The sequence below is a fragment of the Octodon degus genome, unplaced genomic scaffold (assembly GCF_000260255.1).
Source record: "Octodon degus isolate 3935 unplaced genomic scaffold, OctDeg1.0 scaffold00020, whole genome shotgun sequence".
Taxonomy (NCBI): Eukaryota; Metazoa; Chordata; class Mammalia; order Rodentia; family Octodontidae; genus Octodon; species Octodon degus.
The window spans coordinates 8,037,178-8,057,442 of record NW_004524596.1 but is presented as its reverse complement, the minus strand read 5'-3'; the positions used below and the strand labels follow the sequence as shown (position 1 = coordinate 8,057,442).

General features: G+C 41.9%; 1 protein-coding gene across 1 annotated transcript in view; it reads left to right on the top strand.

Annotated features, from left to right (window-relative positions):
* Cdkl4 (cyclin dependent kinase like 4) overlaps positions 1-20,265 on the top strand; it is a 43,709-nt gene that overhangs the window by 1,765 nt on the left and 21,679 nt on the right. Inside the window, exons 2-4 of the mRNA XM_004627634.2 lie at positions 4,855-5,078; positions 7,987-8,108; positions 15,167-15,239. Coding sequence (XP_004627691.1) covers positions 4,911-5,078; positions 7,987-8,108; positions 15,167-15,239 — 363 coding nt within the window. The 5' untranslated portion in view covers positions 4,855-4,910. The remainder of the gene's footprint in view (positions 1-4,854; positions 5,079-7,986; positions 8,109-15,166; positions 15,240-20,265) is intronic.

Genomic DNA, 20,265 nt, shown 5'->3' with positions numbered 1-20,265 from the left:
GGTCTTCTGTTTAACTGGCAATGTCAGAAATTATTGACCTGAGTCCCCCACAGCTTAACTTAACAGCATGGCTTTATTTCTTATATTTCGTCTTCATACTTTTCTACTGGATGGTTAAGACCAAGGTAAAGCAGGACCTATGCAACAAGAGTTGTGAGCTGTAAGTTTCTAGCCATCTACCTGTCTTACAATCACTGATGGGTTCAAGGCTACACCTGTCTTTGCATTTGTATATGGAGCTTCGTGAACCTGATACTCAATTCATCTGTGTCAGTCTCCTCCTCATAATTACATTCAAACTTTGCATTTTTATCAAAGATATACAAAGGAGCTATTGTGTCCCCCGTGACATGTTTGCCTTTCCTACAAATTGCATGTACTTTATACAGGATCGTACAATATTCTCTAGATTCAAGATGTCCTGGAGCCAAAAGATCTATATGTAACTTCAGTTTGAAGGTCACTGATAACTGAGAAATATTTTCTGCCACTGGCATCTATTCCCAGCCAATAGCTACCTCACTATTTAATCTTGATTTCCTGCCCAAGCACTGGCTTAATTTTTGGAATGTATTTATTGCCTTTGCTTAAAAAAGAAAGTCATTTTAGGGCTGGGATGTGGCTCAGTGTTAGAACAGTCGCCTTGCTTGATCCCCAATGGTAAATAAATAAGAGGCATTTATGTGTCTAGTGGAGAGGGTTAGAAATAAAAGTACAGTAGGAGCACAAGAGAAGCCTGCTAATGAGCTAGCAATCCAAGTCCTGGGTAATAAATCATTTTTTTAAAGGGGTAGGGCAAAGTTGCTAGCATAACAGTGGTGCAAAGAGCCCGCTTCCGAGGACTGTTCTGAATCAAACAGTGAAAGACGGGGAGGACTTCAGAGTCACACATTCCAGGTCGTGGTATAAAGAGAGCTTAGAGACTAGAAAGCAGGAAAAATCTGAGACAGTGCTGAACCCGGGGCCATGGCGCAAAGGGCTGAAAGGAGCATGCCACAGCTTGTATTCGATTCTGTGACCTTAGAGAGCATGGGACGTTTTTGAGGAATGATGGTATCTGATCATATTATGTAATGTTGATAAAGATGTGCTTAGGGTGATGGATGTAGATATAAAAGTTAAACGAGACACTTTACAGTAGCTTTATTCTGACATAATTTTGAATGTATAAAAATTCCCACGTGTCTAGGCTCATTAATTGTTTACATTTCACTCCACCTGTTTTGTCACATCTCTCAACCATACTATGTGTATATGTGTGTGCATATGTGTACGTATATGCTTAGGTACATGGTGATCATTCTGAATCATTTGAGGATGAGTCACACATGCCTGTTCTTCTTGCCATGAAATCCTTCAGCAGTTATTTCCTAAGACTTGTACGTTTTTCTCACTCTTCTTTCTGGGAAGCTGATGAGTGTGTTGGCGCTTCCCTTTGGTTCCACGGGTCTCTAAGGTGTTGTTCATCTGCAGTCTCTTCCCTCATGTGAGTCATTTGAAAAACCTAAAGACTGAACATGTTGGATAATGTCTTAATCATGAGAGAAGAATTTGCATGTTCTCCTATTTTGAGGGCTTTGTCTTGGGAGACCCCGGACTTGCCTCTTTTCTCCCTTCCTCCCCAGTCTCCAATGGGCACCCCCACCTTCCTTCTTATCCTTCTCTTCCCCAAGAACGGCACCACCCTGATGGCTGCTGCCTGCGGCACGTGTGTTGCTCAGGAATTTTTCTCCCCTTGGGTGAGTCCTTTCCCCCTCACTCCTCCTAACAGTTGGCCCCGCTCTCCCCCGACTCCTACCTTGGCTCTGCAGAGACTAACAGTGGCATCTCTTCCAGAGCATGGGCTTTCCTTTTCCTGTTAAGTGTATAAAGGCCACTGTCTTTTTGTTATGTTGACAGCACTGGATTTATGTGGTTTTACTTGTTCTGGCTCATCTGTATAGCTTCATAGGAGATATATGAGGAAATTAGGTTTAAGCCGTAGCCACTCTCCTTGGTCAACTTCATGTTCCCCTCTTGCCGAGTCATCTAGGTACAGTGTAGAATACGTTTGTGAACTTTGTGTAAGAGATCAGACAGAAGGGAAAGCGTTTGGCTTAGAATCTGCCAATTTTGAGGTGAATCTGGCCACTTCTACAGAGACGTTTATCAAGCAATTGGATAGTTGTTCTGAATTTTAGGTAAGAAATTTGGAATCGCTGCTTCTAGAAACCCTGGGGGACCCTAGTGAGGTGGAACTAGAGAGACAAGAACTTTGTGGAGCACCTGGCTTGGCTTAACTCTTTCTTACATGTCAACTTCTTCTTGCCTGAACACATAAGAAAGTAGATAATATTTCAAGATTGCCTGGCAAAGTACTGTTGCTACAACTTTATTGTATTCAGTAGTTTGCTTCACTGAGAGATCCAGTGAATCTGAAGAATCACTCCTTGTCAAATCTGTTGGGGAAAATATCAGTAAATAAATCAGTAGATCAAATAGCTACTGATAGGGTAATAAGGAAAAATACAGATTAAAATTTCATAATTATATTTTGTGTCACATTCATAGTTTCCCCAGTAACCACAGTGCTTATCAAATAGGCTAAACCCCAAGTCTATAAAGTCCTGTTCCAATCACTGTCTGATGCAAATTTCTAGTTTTCTATTCTTCTAAAGACTACTTTGGCAAGCTCAGGGACCAGGATTCGATCTCCGGTCCCATGTGCCACGCTGGCCCCACCCCAGGCATGTTGAGTGAGCCATCAAGTCCAGGCATGGTGGCTCACGCCTGTAATCCCAGCACTGGGAAGGCTGAAAACAGGAGGATCACTACGAGTCCGAGCTGTGTAGTAAGACCCTATACCAAATACATAAATGAGAAAACAAGAAGAAGAAAAAAAAGAATACTAGGGTAAAGAAAGGCAAAGGTATGCATGCTTATCTTTAAATACCTTTAAAAATAATAATTCTTAGGTTAAAAATACAGTATAGGGGCTGGTGAGATGGCTCAGTGGTCTAAAGCACCTACTTAGAACAAGCTTAGCAAAGCAAAACACAGGGACTGCCAATCCCCCAGCACCACATGCCAGCCAGCCTCGCCCCCTGGTGGGCTGAGCTGGCCACACACACACACACACACACACACACACACAATAACCAAATAAAATTTAAAAAAAATTAAAAAAAAATACAATATAATTAACAGCATTTTCAGAATTTAATTGGTGATAGATTTTCTTATGTTACTTATGTGTATAATTTTTCTTCCTTTCATAAGAACTATAATCCACTTTAAAAACAACAAAACATTATAAAATCTATATTGCTAGTATGTTGAGAATCATTTACACATTGACAATAATTTCCCTGTTGTTCATTCTTGAGAATTAGCTAAGAAGCAGTAGAGGGTAGCAACCAAAGTTATGGTCTTTGGAATCTGATAGCTCACCTTCTCATTCTCTCCTACACTTCAGCTTTCTCATCTCGATAAATATAACACCCACTAAAAATAAATAAAATTTAAAAGTAACGCCTACGACACAGTATCTTTCCATATTATATGTAAACAGAACAATAGTATTTGAGTGAAAGCTATTATAATTACTATAGTCACAGTATTCTGCTAGGAAAAGTGGGGATTTTGGAAACTAGTTAAGTTTTTTACATTTTCATTCCTAGACTTGTTTAATCATATTGGTTTTATCATAACTTAATGCTTTATTTAGTTTTTTTTTAATTTTTTTTATTCATTGGGGGGGCCAGCTCAGCCCACCGGGGGCGGGGCTGGCTGGCATGTGGTGCTGGGGGATTGAACCGCGGTCCCTGTGCTTTGCTAAGCTTGTTCTAAGTAGGTGCTTTAGACCACTGAGCCATCTCACCAGCCCCAATGCTTTATTTAGTTTTAAAAATAATCAGGTGGTGCAAGATAAAAAAAAATATTAAGCCCCACATTTCCTTTGAAATCACAATGGATGTGAAAGTGCTCAGGAAGAGTTGAAAGGTAGAGAGAACTCTACCTCCCTTCTGTGTATTATCATTTTCTTTGGAGACTAAGAATTACTCTACTATAGAAAGAAAATTTTAAAGCAATAAATAATGCCTTAAAGGTTTGGGGCTTATTCAGCATCCCACATCTTCCTCCATCTCTCCACCAGGTGGAAGTATAGCACTTTATTTACTTTTTTGTTTGTTTGGTTTTGGGTTTTTTGGGTGTTTGTTTGTTTGTTTTGCAGTACTGGGGATCAAACTGGGGACCTTGAACTTGCCAGGCAAGTGTTTATGCCACTGAGCTATCTCCCCGGCCCAGTATAGCACTTTATAACATGTCTTGTCACACAACTCTTCCTAGTCATTGTGGTATTGGAGGGAGGACAGAAAATTAAACACTGTATGTAAGACTACGTGATATGTTCCTTCAGCTAAATTGTAGTGCACCATAGTTTAGCCATTTATTTCAAGATAGCAAAAACAACAGATTGGATAAGGTTTTTTCCTGCAATTTTTTTTAATGTAACTGACCTGAACACTGACCCATTGTCAGAACAACACATTTAGGGGCCGGGCAGATGGCTCAGTGGAATAAGCGCTTCCCTGGCTAGTGCAAGGGCCTGAGTCCAATCCCTGGTTGAGAAAACACACACACACACACACACACACACACACACACACACACACACACAAACACATTTAGTCTTTGCAATAGCTGGAAGAGCTACATGGGTCTAAACCAATTAGCAAAATAGCATCCAAGTATTTTTAAATAGATTTAATCAGTGCCAGTAAACCTTCAGCAACCTGGGAAATTGTTTTTATATGAACCAAGAGAACATTATCCTTCCTAACTTGATTAAAATAAGTCAATCTTATTTTCCAGGTTCAATATTACACTGCAAGTCAATCGCTACAATAATTTAAGTCACTTGGACACTAATGGAAAAGTATGAAAAACTAGCTAAAATTGGAGAAGGGTCTTACGGGGTTGTATTCAAATGCAGAAACAAATCCTCTGGACAAGTAGTAGCTATTAAAAAATTTCTGGAATCTGAAGATGACCCTGTTGTTAAGAAGATAGCACTAAGAGAAATACGCATGTTGAAGGTAAGTTAACTTTCTCTCCATTCCTGTTTATACTTTCAAGATATTGGGTGAAATGTGGAAGCTAAAGGTACCAATACTTCTAGGGCTGGCCAAATAGCTCAATGAATTAAAGCGTCCGCAAGCAGGCTCAGGGGCCAGGGGTTCTATCCCATGGTGGCGCACGCACCTGTGATCCCAGCTCTTGGGAGGCTGTAAACAGGCGGATCACTAGAGTCCAATCTAGTAGTGAGATCCTGAACACCCTGTAGACCCTTCCCTAAAATACAGAAAAGAAAAAAATACCAAAACTTTTAAAGCCATATTTCTTTTCCATTGGTCTTAAATTCCTATATGTCAGCAACTTTGGGAAATAAATTGAGTGTCACCCGGGCTTGGGCCACTTGGAGGTCCACCTGATACGTATGAGCAGAGCGGGAGATGACAGTGGTGCGCCGCTGTCCCGGTCAGCAGCATCCGCTGTTCTGAGTCCAGGGCGTGCCCCCTCGCTGCCCTCTCTGACGTCGTCCCCCGCACCTTCCCACTAAGCCGGCAACCACAAGAGTCCAGCCGTAGGCCTGCCTGTGTCGGTGCCACTGTGGGCCCTGACATCACTCAGTGTCTGCCTGTGCCACGCTGCTTCTTCACCCCACTGAATATCGTGCCCTGAAATCTATGTTTCTCACCTAAAGGTTTATCTTTTTTTTACTTTGATAGAATTTGATATGTAAGGTTTTTTTCTCCCCAGCTAAAATGTCTTCGTTGGGCCAGGGAAATGGCTCAGTAGAATAAGCGCTTGCCTGGCAAGCGCAGGGTCCTGAGTTCAATCCCCGGTACTGCAAAAAAAATAAATAAATAATTTTTTTAAAAAAATGAAATGTCTTCATTGTTACAAAGTTAACGTACAGAGGAATTACTTGGGGACCTTGTTGAAATACCAAGTGTGGGAGTCTGGGATGGGCCCTGAAAAATCTGCTTTTGTTTTTTCCCCCGGTAATGGGAATTGAACCTACAGCCTTACTCATGCAAGACAAGTGCTGTACCACTGAGCTACATCCTCAGCCCTTTTACTAGTTTTATTTTTTGAAAGAGCCTCACTAAGTTGTCCATGCTGGTCGGGTTCAAACTTGCCATCCTCCTGTCTCAGGCTGCTGAGCAACTGGGACCACAGGTGGGAGCCACCACATGTGGCCAAGAATCTACATTTCTAACCTCCAAATAGTGGAGAGGCTGCTGACGGGATAGGATGCCCATACCTTCTGTTTTTTAACAAAACCCCAGAAATTCAGTTTGCAAAGGGGAATAATAATATCTCTTTAACATATGATTTTCAGCAAGTTTTCCCAAGTAATTATCTTTTAGTGTTTTAAGATATAGTTTATTACGGTTGTCAGCACTTTTTTTTTTTTTTTTTTTTTTGGTGGAACCGGGAATTAAACTTCCCTTGCACTTGCCAGGGAAGCGCTTATTCCACTGAGCCATCTCCCCGGCCCCCATGTCAGCACATTATTTTATTTTTAAAGTTTATTCTTGGGACCAGGGCGATGGCTCAGCTGAATAAGCGCTTCTTTGGCAAGCGTAAGGGCCTGAGTTCAATCTCCGGTTCCGCAAAAAAAGAAAAAAGAAAAAGAAAAAAAAGTTTATTCTTACCTCCTAACCAGCAGAGGGCGCCAGTGAGTCACCCAGCTCCGGCCCCAGCAGAGGAGCTGACATTCGCGCAGTGAGCCTGGGCCAGGCAGTGCTGCTGGGTAATAAGGGTAATGCTTTCCCTCTCCTCCTTCCCACTCCTGGGCCTCCAAATGTTCAGGTGTGACCCTCTGACCTGACCCCACCACTTGGCCTTCTGCTCTTTCAGATAGTGCGGACACAGAAACTTAGCCTACCGAATGCCGTGTGTTCTCTCCTTATGTATCTTTCCGGGTAAATGATGCAGCGTTTATAAAGTTGGTTTATGTACTGTACTGGAAAAGTAACCACAAATAATCAGCTCTAAATAGGAGAGCTGAGGGGTGGCCAAATAGCCCAGCGGGTTAAAGCGCCTGCAAGCAGGAGCCGGGGGTTCGATCCCCGGGCCTGCCATGCGTGCCCCGCCCCAGGACACACTGAGATGGCTGCTGAGCCTGGGCGGGGTGGCGCGTGCCTGCAATCCCAGCACTTGGGAGGATGAAAACAAGAGGATCACTAAGAGTCCGATCTGCACAGTGAGACCCAGAACACTCTGTAGACCCTTCCCTATAATACAAAAATAAATAGGAGAGATGGTGTGTCTTGGTTTCCCTGGACAATGTTGGTGTGTAGTTTCTGTCTCGGTGTCCATCTGGTTAACATCCCCTTCTAGTGTGGACTCTAAATTATGTGGTCCTTCCAGCCTGGGGCAGCATAGCCATCTGCCATCTGTTGGACAGTCCTGGCTCCTACCTGTGACGTCATGCCACTGGTGGCTTCTGTAACTTCACCCTCATTTTTCCTTTGGTTTGCATTATTTTAAACCAAATAATGTGCTTTGGATTTAGAATAAAATTTAGCACATAATACATGGAAGACCCTTCAGCGCAACAGCATCAAAGAACAGATCTAGAAATATGATAAATTGTTAGAAGAGTGGGAAATCCTAAAATAAGCACTTTAATCAGATTTAAGAGTGGGGGAGCAGGGACACAGCTCAGTGGCATAAGCACCTTCCTGGCAAACGCAAGGTCCCAAGTTTGATCCCCAGTACTGGGGATTGAACTCAGGGCACTTATTCTACTAAGCTGTCTTCCAGGGAGAACAGTTTTTCTTGTGAGAAATTGTAATAAATTTTGCCACAAGCAATCCACACACGATAAGAAAGACCTTGTGTTCTTCAAATGGAAAAGCCTCTGGAGAGAAACTATTACTAGACATGTATCTAGTAATAGATATTGACCTTTGCATTTCAATTTCTTTGCAGCAGTTAAAACATCCCAACCTTGTGAACCTCATTGAGGTGTTCAGGAGAAAAAGGAAGATGCACCTAGTGTTTGAATACTGTGATCAGACACTTTTAAATGAGCTAGAAAAAAACCCAAATGGGTAAGTACATAGAAACGGCAGCTTTGTGCGGCTGACCCTGTTTCACCCCATGTAGAATTAGCTGCGAATTTCACACTCCAAACCCAGCTCCCTGTTTTACCAAGATGCATCCGGCTACATCCAGCATCGGGATGCGCTCCGAAGGCAATCAGATACTACCTTGAGGAAATATAGCCAGGAAGACCCACCTGTAAATATAAATCCAGTTCACTTGGAGGCTGGATTATAGATTGGATTATCTGAATTCAAGGACTGCACTGTGGTTCACTATTAGGAAATATATTCATGTAATTAATAAATTAAAAATGCATGTGGTCGATGAAACCGAAACGTTGGTCGTTCCACATAACTTTCCTGATTCTTTAAAAAAAATAAAAACCCTAGCGACTAGGTTTTTAAAAAATGCTCCCTTACTCGTACACATGAGCCCTCTTCAAACTGACAACTAATTTTATATTCCCTGGAAAAATGCTAAAGGAACTTCGATTAAATGGAGAAATAAGACAAGGTCCTTAGTTTTCACCACTAAAGTAGAGCACTTTTCTGAGAGCTGTAGCCAGCGTAATGCAGTAAGAAGCATAAATAAAATGAGTCGCATATAGAAGTAAGATTGTGATTGTTTGCTTATTATCGTCCTACACCCTCAAAGGGAACCACCACGTTATCAAAATTAATGGATTCCTATAGAACATTGGACATTCAAAAATGGACAGCTTTTGCAGCAATCATCACTAGAGAAAATCGAATAAAGATTCCACTCAAATGTTAACAGCCAAAAAGATTAGGACTAGGGCTCACGAGATAGCTTGGCGGTCTAAGGGCCTACCTGGCAAGTGTAAGGACCTGGGTTCGATCCCTGATGAACCGCATGTCACACCGCCCCAAGCAGAGCCAGCTACTGAAACCGGGCGTGGTGGCGCACGCCTGTAATCCCAGCTCTGGGGAGGTCACATAAGAGGATCACTACCAGTCCAAGCTGCATAGCGAGATCCTAGCCAAATAAATAAAGATGTTTAAATAAAATGATTAGGAATAAAAGATAAAATTATGGCTCAAGCACAGTATAAAGAGGACTATAAAATTTCTGAGAATGCCTCTGCGAGCTCTCCTGCCCTTAATGAAGACCCTTCTTGGGAAGGAGCGGTCTTCCCTCCCACCCACACGAGGGTCGCACTGAGGACCTCTGGGCATCCTCTTCCAGCTCCGTGCTTAGTTTCACTTAGAAAAATCTATGAGAAAAATATTTGAGGGGCCGGAGAGATGGCTCAGAGGATAAGTGCTTCCCTGGCAAGCGCAAGGGCCTGAGTTCAATCCCTGGTTCTGCAAAAAAAGGAAAATATATGAAACCAGTTCTGTTAGCACTTTTCATAAAAATAAAAGATTTTTAGGAGCAGTTATATTGAATCAGATATCAAAAAAAAAAAAAACTCCCACACTTACAATACAGAATGTAGAGAGAAAGGATTTTATTTAAGTGAACATATGTTTCTAAATGAAAATATTCATTACTATAAAAGATGTTTCCCCAACTTATTTATTTATGGCACTCAGTTCTAATCAGAATAAGAAAATTCATTAAAAAAAAAAAAGAAATGGGGAACATTAACGGGCAAATAGTAAATCGACGGTTGTTTTAGAGGTTGCCTTTCACAAAAAAGTGACATGCCTAAAAAAAGAAATGACAAGTTGGGTAAGCTATTTGCCGGAATTAATTCATTTTATATCTGTCTGTGGAGATTTTAAAAATAAAAATTTTTGCAAGCTATCACCCAATTAGAAAACATTCACTCAAAAAAAGTTTTGTGAATGTATACCGTGTACCTGGCTAAGTGCTAAACTTGAACAAAACATACAAAACTTAGCCTAATTTTCGGGAGCTTACATTCTGGTGGGCATGAAAAACAAAATCTTTTTTAAAAGGAATAGAATAATACACTGATGAAAACCTGTTTATTTTTCCTACCAAAGAAATTTATACTATGTGTGAAGTATCATTTCTCAGCTATGAAATGTGGCAAAGATTCTTCAAACATCAGGTTGCTCACTACTGTCAACAGGTCATAGAATCAGGTCTTCTCACAGTTAAAAAAATGTAATTAGTTGGATAATTTCGAAATATGTATGAACATATTCTAAAACTTTTTACTGGGACCAGGGAGATGGCTCAGTAGAATAAGCACTTGCCTGGCAAGCGCAAGGGCCTGAGTTCAATCCCTGGTTCTGCCAATAAATAAATAAATAAATAAGCTTTTTATGTTTTGGCCAAGAGATTTCATTTAGAGAAAGATGTAATAGGACAATATTCAAGTAGGGGCAAAATGTTGTACATAAAAACATTCATGCATCATTTTTAAAAAATGGGACTGGCCTAATTTTTTAATAGTACAGAATTGGTTAGGGCTAAGGCAGTAGCTCTGTGGCCAGTCCATGAGGCCCTGGGCTCCGTCCCCAGAACCACAAGAGAAGAAAGCCTCAGCCACGGGCAGTGCAGTAGCTGCACAACGGTACGATACACATCGGCCCCATTAGAAAGAGTGATCTTCTGGTGAAATATTCATGGAGCACCAGGTAACAGTAGACCGCAAATGTGATGAAAATATATGGTGAATTTTTCCAGTATTCTAGTGAATGCACATGCTATTTCTAAAATAAAAATACAAATTGAAAAAAAAAATACATATTGAATCTGGCAGCACCGCCTGTAATCCCAGCACCTGGGTGGCCAACGTAGGAGGGTTACCGAGTTCAAGTCCGGCCTGAGTTATGTAGGGAGATCCCGCCTCACATAACCTAAATAAATAAAAATGAGAAAGCACAGTACAAATGGTGATTTAATTCATGATTCCCCTCCATTGGAGACACAAGCAAGGCCGACGTGTTCTGGAGTAGCAGGAACTGATGGGAATAGGATGGGATGCTTGTGGGGTGTGGAAGGAGCTGACATTAGGAGATGAATAAATGAAATCATTAAAATTCTGATCTGAGATTGGACTTTTTTTTTTTTTTTTTTTTTTTGTACTGGGGATTGAACTGAGGACCCTGCACTTGTCAGGCAAGCATTTATTCTACTGAGCTATCTCCCCAGCCCCTGAGATTGGATTTTATTCTAAGATATTAAGGGATTGCTGAGGACAACTCAGTTCACTTCAGACAGTAAAAGTGGAATCAAGCTTTCCATCAGAAGTTTATGACAGCTTAAACAAAGCTAGCAGCTCCAGAGTCAGCACTGGCTCTTTGCAGGGCTGCCCACAGGGCGGCTGAGCCGAGCACCCTAAATTTCCTCCCCATGATGTCTGTCTACTCCCTTGGCCTCCAACGGCTGTGTCTCATTTTTCCTTTCAGGTCTTCACTATTGCTTTTCCTATGTGTTTTTACACTCACCCAAAGGACAATATTTAAACACTGGATATTGATTTCTACCAGAAATTTTATTTCATTCCGCAATGCCTTGAAAAATGCTGCCAGGTCTGACTAGTGAATGCTGCGGCGGCATCTGCTCCCAACTGTCACTGTGTCGAGATGGCTGGCCAGTGAGAGACTGTGCCTGCTCGGAGTCTGGGCTGAGGAGCTGAGCTGTGACCTGGAGAGATGCCTTTAAACACCCCCTTCCTCAACAACAGCTCAGGACTTGCTGAGCAAAATAATTTGTGCTTCATTCCATGTTGTTTGTGCTGGTAATCCCAGCTGGGACAGCTCCTGAGCCCTCCACCCTGCCTTCTTGCCCAGCTCCCTGGAGCCTTTGAGATCTTGCCTAGTGTTCCCTTCCTACATGGTAGGGCCAAGGCCTGCCAGAGGACAAAACTCCGTTTCCCTTCCTCTCCAGCCTACGCCAGCGAATGTCCCTCGGATGGCTGAGTTAGCCCCATTTGTCTGCTCCACTTTGCACCAGAAATCCGTTCTCCAGCTTTTATCACTTCCTGGCTCGATTCCTCCCCACTGCCTTTAGTTGGGAGTACAGATTCTTTACCGAGATCTGGATCTCTCAGCCCCCGCAGGCCTTGCAGGACCTTAGTGTCTTTTCCCTCCGGCTCCACATTGCTGGTTTCCCAGTTTCCTGGCCCTTCCAGTTCTTTCTCCCCTCAGGGATACCTCTGTCCTTTGTACCACTTGTGTCCAGCTTCTGGCCTCATCTGATACCAGACCATGACCTCCTCAGTCCACGCACATGTCAAAGCCCAGAGGTTTAGGAGATAGATTTCCCCATAAACTTTGGGAATATTGCTTTATTTTTACACAGGAAGAAAACTATAATTTAGATAATTTGCCAGGGGTTATACATCAAGAAAGAACAGCATAACTAGGATTTGGATTGTGGCAGTGCTTGGGACAGTCCTGAAAATGGTGATACTCTTCTGCCTCATAAAATACTTATCATTGTTGCCTCAGGTTTGGCTCTAGGTGAAAGAGGGGATGGGGTAAATTTATATCAAATTTGGGGCAAGAAACAAACATTTCAGGTAGAAAGCACTGAGGATTATGGGTAATTGCACAATATTACTAAGCAGAACAACTGGAGTCAGCGGGCTGCCACCAGACAGCTGATGTCAACCTTACGCCACCTGGAGTGTGACTCAAGATGAGGAAAGCGCGCTAAGAGATTTCTCTCAATTTTCCAGACTTCCATGGTGGCATTTTACCACTAGTGCCATAACTGAGGCAGGCACTGCCCACCCTCTGATTCAGTGAAACTAGTCATACCTACATAAATTCAGTTTTTTAAAAGTGATCTACATACATTCTTTAAGTAGCCAGATATGACAAAAAGTGTCTGAGAAACAGATATATTTGGAATAGTAAATACTGGTCAATTTTTAATTTTAAAAACTTACAAAAGAAACTCATTTGCTTCAGGTTTTTGGAAATACGCATATAATGTCACCTGCATCAGAAAGGCGGAAAGCCTGAGAAAAATATTTAGAGCAGAAGTCACAGACTAGTATATACTGAGCCTTTCTAAATGACTCAGAAGAGAGTAAACCATCCACTCAAAGAGCAACAAAGACCCTGAAATGGAAATACAGAAAATAAGGAATGCAATATCCTATAACCATATGAATTAATAAACACAGAAAATTAACAAAATGCCATTGAAATGCAAAATGAACTGTATTCCTAGTTTAGCCACAGTTTGGCAAACATAACCTTGGCCAAACAAGTGCTGGCAAGAGAATGAGAAGGCAGAGTACTGTCTGCGCAGACGTTTGGTGGATGTGTAAATGGCCTAACCTTCCTAAGACTCGGCAGCTTGGCAGTCCCTAAAGGTGAAGCCATCAGCAAAGGACAGGGCTACCGGTCACAGAAGGCACCAATGAATCGTAGTAAAGGGAATGACACCGCAGTAGCTTGTAGGAAGTCATTACATAAGGGAGAATATTCTCAGAAGTAAGTTGCAAAGAGCAGTTCCCCAGGGGGAAGCATATTGGCCAATGGTATGTTCCAGTATTTTCTACACATAGTAATAATTATGTTAGGGAAAAGAAGCTCACAGCCTCCCATTCCTACGCAGCCTTTGTTCTCCTTGACCTCTTTTTTGGCTGCAACCCTACCTGTTGATCAGATACTTGAACTATTACACAGTAATTCCAGCACACGCTTAAGTGTTTCCCACCAGATGGACTCTCGAACTTCCTCTCTCTTCTCCCTTTACCTTTTTCTCTTCAAAACTGTGTCTCAGATTTATCTGAAGTTCATCTCTGCAAGATCAAAATGTAATACACACCTACCATTGGTCCCAGAAATCCCACTTCTAAAATTTATCTTAAAGTGAATGATTACAGGGACTCATTGATGTGTTTCGAGAAATAAAACCCAGCTCAACCAAACTGCTCAACATGAGGACTAAGGAAACTGTGCCTGCCACCTCTGAGATCTTCCAAAGCCACTGAAGTATGTGTCCAGAAAGCCCAAGGCCCTGGGTTTGGTCACCAGCATTGCAAAAGGAAAGGGGAGGGGAACAGAGTAGAGTGAAACTGTAGACGTAAATGGGTGGCTAGGCAGGTAGGTGTGAGGGGAGACATCCTCACCGACATAACTTGATAGTTTTATTAAATTTTTGAATTATATGAATGTATTTAGTTTTTATTTTTTTTTATAATTTTTATTAGCATGTTTGCAGTCCAGAATGATTATGCTCATCTTTTTTTTTTTTATTTTTATTTATTTATTTGTGTGTGACTGTGTGTGGCCAGCTCAGCCCACCAGGGGGCGGGGCTGGCTGGCATGTGGTGCTGGGGATTGAACCGTGGTCCCTGTGCTTTGCTAAGCTTGTTCTAAATAGGTGCTTTAGACCACTGAGCCATCTCACCAGCCCCGTATTTATTTTTTAAAAAAATAAAAAACAGTAAAAAAAAATTAGAAAAGATACAGAATTTCACTAAACAAGGTGATAGGAATTCAGCAACGGTTGTCATATTGTATATTGTTCTCTTCAAAATTTTTGTTTAGATTACCAGATATAAGCATGCAAAATTGATTAAAAACTAAAGAGGACAAAAAATAAGCATTAACTTCCTTTCGGGAGACCAGTAGAAATCAGTACCATTATCCAAGCTATTCTTGGTATATACACACATATTTTCCCTTCTGTCTTCCTTTTCTCCTTTCCCTCATCCCAGTTGTTCTTTCCCTTTGAGCAGTTTCTTTCCCTTTTGTGTTGTGTTTATGTAAAGTTAAGAGTTAAAAGTGAACGCAGAGAGAGAGGGTGGCAGAGAGAAAAGCAGGGACATCAGCAGGCGGCGACCTAAGCTGCGGCAGTTACATTAAGGTGACAACATTAGCACAGCACTTTCTTATGCTGCACAGGTTTCTCCATAGATGTAAACTTTTCAGGCTACAGAAGAAAATGACGTAGCTATAATAAAAGGAACTGAAACACTTCTCCTTGAAGTGTTTCTTTTTTCTTTTTTGAAGTGTTTCTTGAAAGACAGAGTTCCGAGGCTCCCTCCCTCCACGTCCTCCCTCTAGACGAGCCTTCCTGAGCAGGACAGGCCCGCCTAGGCCGATTCTCGCCCAGGAATTCCATCCCAGAACTTTTCATTCCTTTGTGTTTCTTCCCGCAGAGTGGCTGATGGGACGATCAAAAGTGTGTTGTGGCAAACCCTTCAAGCTCTGAATTTCTGTCATAAACATAATGTAAGTAATATTTTCTTTATTTAATTTTTTGTTTTTGGCGAAACCAGGGATTGAACTCAGGACCTTGCAGTAGCCAGGCAAGCTCTTATTCTGCTGAGCTATCTCCCTGGCCCCAAGTAACATTTTCTAATGTATTCACTAATGTCCATGCTGCTGTCTCTTCTCCTAAATGCCTTGGGGCTCTATTTGAAGAGCTAAAGATGAAAGCAAAGAAAGTAGCAGAAAATCAAAACAAAAGGCAGTTGCAGTTATGAGAAAAAGAAATTCATTATTCGTGGCCCCTTTCCATTTTCAATCAAGTTACTGAGTTCTTATGGGTTAAAAGTTTGTGTAAATTTGTTGTCTTTTGTGACAATACAAATGGTTCTTGTGGTTATTTTTTAATTAGGTTAAAATTTTTAGTTAGGTTAAAATCATTTCAGGATATCAGTATTGTATTGTGATCTACCATACGGTTGTTTTATTGTATCTCTTAAGTCTTTCATTCTGTAACAGCCCCCTTTCCTCTACCTTTTTAAAAAGTTTCATTTCCCCTGCCATTCCTGGTGCAGTCAAGGTTCTCAAACTTGGGCACGTCTCAGGGCCTGCTGGAGGACTTGGCAAGACTGCAAGCAGGTCCTGCCCCAGACCTCGGCCCCTACAGCTGCAGGAGGGAAAGGGATTGTGCGTTTCTAACATTTTCCTGGATGAAACTGAACCTGCTGGTCCAAAAACCCCACGTAGAATATTATTGTTGTGATAGTTGATATACTGTGTCAACTGGAGAAGCCTACAAGCCTAAGTAACTCAGCAGTTCTACATCTTCTAAGGGGTAGAGGACAGGTCCTGGGGTGGCTGTTTACACTCCAGGGTGTTGTCATGGTTTCTTGATTGCGTGAGTTGGGGAAGTTTAGGAGCTTAACTGGGTAGCCTAGCAGGGGCCAGGGTCCTCACTTTGTCAACATCCTGAGCCTGCGCAGGAGGAGGGCAGGAGGTGGTGAGGTTGCTGCCCCACCCTGGGCAAGTGACAGCCCACAGTGTAAGGGAGGAAGGAGGCTTGCTCCGGCTTTTGCTCTTGTTACTTTTGCTGCCTTCCGCCTCCATGAACTGCTGTCCTCTGCGGTACCCACCACCCTGCCTTGGAGCCAGCTGATTCCGAACTGAAGCCCACTGTGAGCTAACTAAACCTTTCCTCCCTTAACTTTGGGTGTAGTGTATTTGGTCCCAGCAATAAGAGAAAAGTAACTAAGACAATTGTATTGCAGAAATCTGGCTGGTTGTTTACTATGTATAGATTAACTTAACCTTTCACCTGTGTTTCCTATAAATTGGTATTTGTGTCTAATGCCTTGATCATCATATTCAGTTTGATTTTTTTAGACCAGAATATTTCATACGTGGTCCTGTGCATTTCATATTATGTCAGTATCTCAAGGCATATAATGTCTGGTGTCCTACTTTGGATAGTATTGATATTGATTCACAGGCTCAGGAGTTATTAGTTTTATCTCTACCATTATCAATTTCTTTGTCAACCTTTTTACCTGATGGTGTTAGCATCCAGCTTTGGTTATTGCCTATATCCAGTGTTGTATTAAGGTTAAGAGATGAGAATTTTGCAATTCTATCAATCCTTCTGCATTATAATTAGGATGGTTTGGAAAATAAGTTACACTCAGGTACACTGGCTAGTGTGAAATACAGCAAGGTGAATGTGTGATGACTCCCTTTATAGATCCCTATTCCAAGTAATGAATAGGACTCCCAGCAATCTCCAACAATGACCAATGATGGATTCAGAAGGGTGTGGGGATATCATTATAAAGATGAACTGGGGGCTGGGGAGATGGCTCAGTGGAGTAAGTGCTTCCCTGGCAAGCTCAAGGGCCTGAGTTCAAGCCCCGATTCCGCAAAAAAAAAAAAAATAATAATAATAATAATAATAATAAAGATGAACTTTAGGGGCTGGGGAGATAGCTCAGTAGAATAAGTGCTTCCCTGGCAAGCACAAGGGTCTGAGTTCAATCCCCAGTTCTGGGGGAAAAAAAAAAAGGAAAAGAAAAAGAACCATGAACTTTATATATTTAATGTTCTCTGTCTTTTGTAGTCCTTGTTCTCTCAGATGTTCAGATTTTTCATCTTGGGCCACTGGGAGCTTGCTCAAGTTGGCTTCTGGGTGCTTGTGCTAGGATGATAACTTTTTAAAAATCTCTCTAGACCTTTTGAGTTGGTGCCTAGACAGAGAGCGCTGAGGCAGCGAGACAGACTCCCATCTGGTCAGCGTGGATGCCAGCAGGATGTCTACCACGGTAGTCTAGGATTGCTGAGAAAAGAAAAAACACGATCGTGGAACTAAATGTCAGGGCTTGCAGAAGCTTCTGTGGTTTACAGGAAGTTGGGGAAGTTTTCATTCGAATAAATCAAACCCCTTCATTTTCTGTTAAAGTAGATCTTGTTCACAGCATACGTAAACCTGCTTTTATGACACAGTGGTTCCGATTCGTATTAAAGTTGACTGTGAATGAAACTCACATCTCTGTTGCTTTCCCTCGTGCTGTAGGAGAAATCGAGTTCACTTGAGGTGGCTGCAGCAGTTTTAGGGTTAAAACTTCTTTCTGAAAATAACATTTATAATAAGTGTTTTTACTTTATCCTTATAAAACTAAACACTTTGCCGTGAACTAGATTTTCTTTCTTTCTTTCTTTTTATTTATTTAGGACAAGGTCTACAGGGCATTCAGGGTCTCGCTGCATAGATCGGACACTCTCTTAGTGATCCTCCTGTTCCCAGCCTCCCAAGTGCTGGGATTACAGGCCTGCGCCCCCCGGGGTTGGGGCCGGCACAGCAGGCTCAAGTCGATCAATCAGCCTACTACCTGGTTGTTTCTGGCAGACTCAAACATTATTGAATCTCAGTGCAGCTGCCATCATTTCTCTCCTTGAAACTGCATAGTCTGTATCTTGAGCTTTAAAGTACTAAAAACTTCCCATTGATAACTTGTGACCTCTTTTAAATATGGATAATTTTAAACAAACTTTCCTCTTCCAAAATGGAAATTACTTTAGAACCTATATCATTTTATTATGCTATATTAAGCCTTTATGTATCCTTGTTTATTTTATCTATTATCTAAACTGCATGCAAAGGGGAAAAAATCAAAGTTAATACATCTTACTCCTTTATAGATGCCTTTTTATTTTAGTTTTTTAAATTTATTTTTAGTGGTATCAGGGATCGAACTCAGGACCTTGCGCTTGCCAGGCAAGCACTTAGTCCACTGACTATCTCCCTAGCCCTAGATGCCTTATTTTAAATGGAACTTTGTGCTAGTCTCAAAGAATAAAGAAAAAGCAATCTGACCTAATTGTGTTGCACAAGACTCCAGGGTTCAGCCTGTGGCAATCTTGTGCATCTTGTTATCTCCAGAGAGTGGTAGTGCAGAACAAGACAGGAGAGGGTAAGGTAGGAAAGGGATCAAGACCTTGCTGCTCAAAGTGTGGACCGCAGAGATTGCTGGGAGCTTACTAGAAATGCAGAATCACCGGCCCACTCCAGGTCTACAGCATGAGAATCTGCTGATGGGTTGATTGCTGGTGGCTGACCCCAGGGCCTCCAGCATGCTAACTGATGTAACTGAACTTAGCCTGGCCCTGGGGGGGGGGGGAAATATATATATATATATATATTCCAGTTAATTCATATGAATATAGGATTAAATTTAAAAGGCATTGGACATAAGAAAATACCTACTTATCTTGTTCTCTATTACGCCATAAGGAGGTGTAGTGCTACATTGTAATATTGTGTTCTGTATTACCCTGTTGTAACTGCTACAGTGAGGTAGCTAAAGTGATCCACTTAATATCACTGTGAATCTCTGGATATTATGTTTGATGCACTGATTAGACACACCTCATGATAGCAACACTTAAGTGATTTCTGAGACAGGAATGTGAAAAGCTGTAACAGCCGCCAGCATCTCATTGACAGGCATGCTTTGGTCATCAAGAAGGAAATCTCGGGGCCAGGAAGATGGCTCAGTAGAATAAGTGCTTCCCGGGCAAGCGCAAGGGCCTGAGTTCAATCCCTGGTTCTGGAAAAAAATAAAATAAAGTCTTCTGGTGTGGATGTTTCCAGAAATGGTGCTTTAGATTCAGCATAGTTCAATGGTAGAGCGCGGGCCTAGCATGCATCAGGCCCTGTGTTCAGCCCCCAGCCTGGGGGAAGTAGACATTCCACGGATAATCCTCTTTTTGCCAGCTTGTAAGTCAATAAAGGGAGACTGTGCACGAGCCACAAGGACACAACCTGAGCAGTGTCGGCTGAAAGCAATGTATAAAGCCCACCTTCACTCCATTCTTCTGTTAAGGAGACTCAACTTTTTCTTGTCCTTTGGTAGAAAATATGTTGATTGCAAGAAGCACTGCAGAGCTTTTGCCCTGAATGTGGCTTTGCGGTGGAGGAAAATGCTGTGTGTCTGAATGTCTCTTGTCATCCACGCTGTTTCTTTTTTCTTTTTCTTTTTTAAGACAGGGTCTTCCTCTGTAGTTGAGACTGGCCTTGAACTCAGTAGATAGCCCAGGCTGGCCTCAAACTCACAATGATCCTCCTACCGCAGCCTCCTGAATGCTGGGCTTATGGGTATGTGCCACCATGCCCAGCGCACCTGGCCTATTCCAATTATCTTTACTCCTTTTCTTATACCAATATTTTTTCTGTTTAAGATATATCAATATTTCAGAAATATATGAAATATATATTTAAGTGTCACATGGACCTGTATTAGATTAGACTAAGAAATATTTAAATGGACCCAAACCAAATATCAATGTAAATCTCTTTGCTTTGTAGTGCTGTAACAGTGTAGAAAATCTAGAATTTGATAACAATTTATTTGAGGGACATACCAGTTTTAATTAAATAACTATTGAAAGTTTTACTAACTCTGAGCATTAATCTGAGTTTCGGAGACGACCCAGGCCGGGGGATCCTGAACAGACCCAGAGCGCAGGCCCGGAGAGTGAGTGAGACAACCCAGGGCCCGCT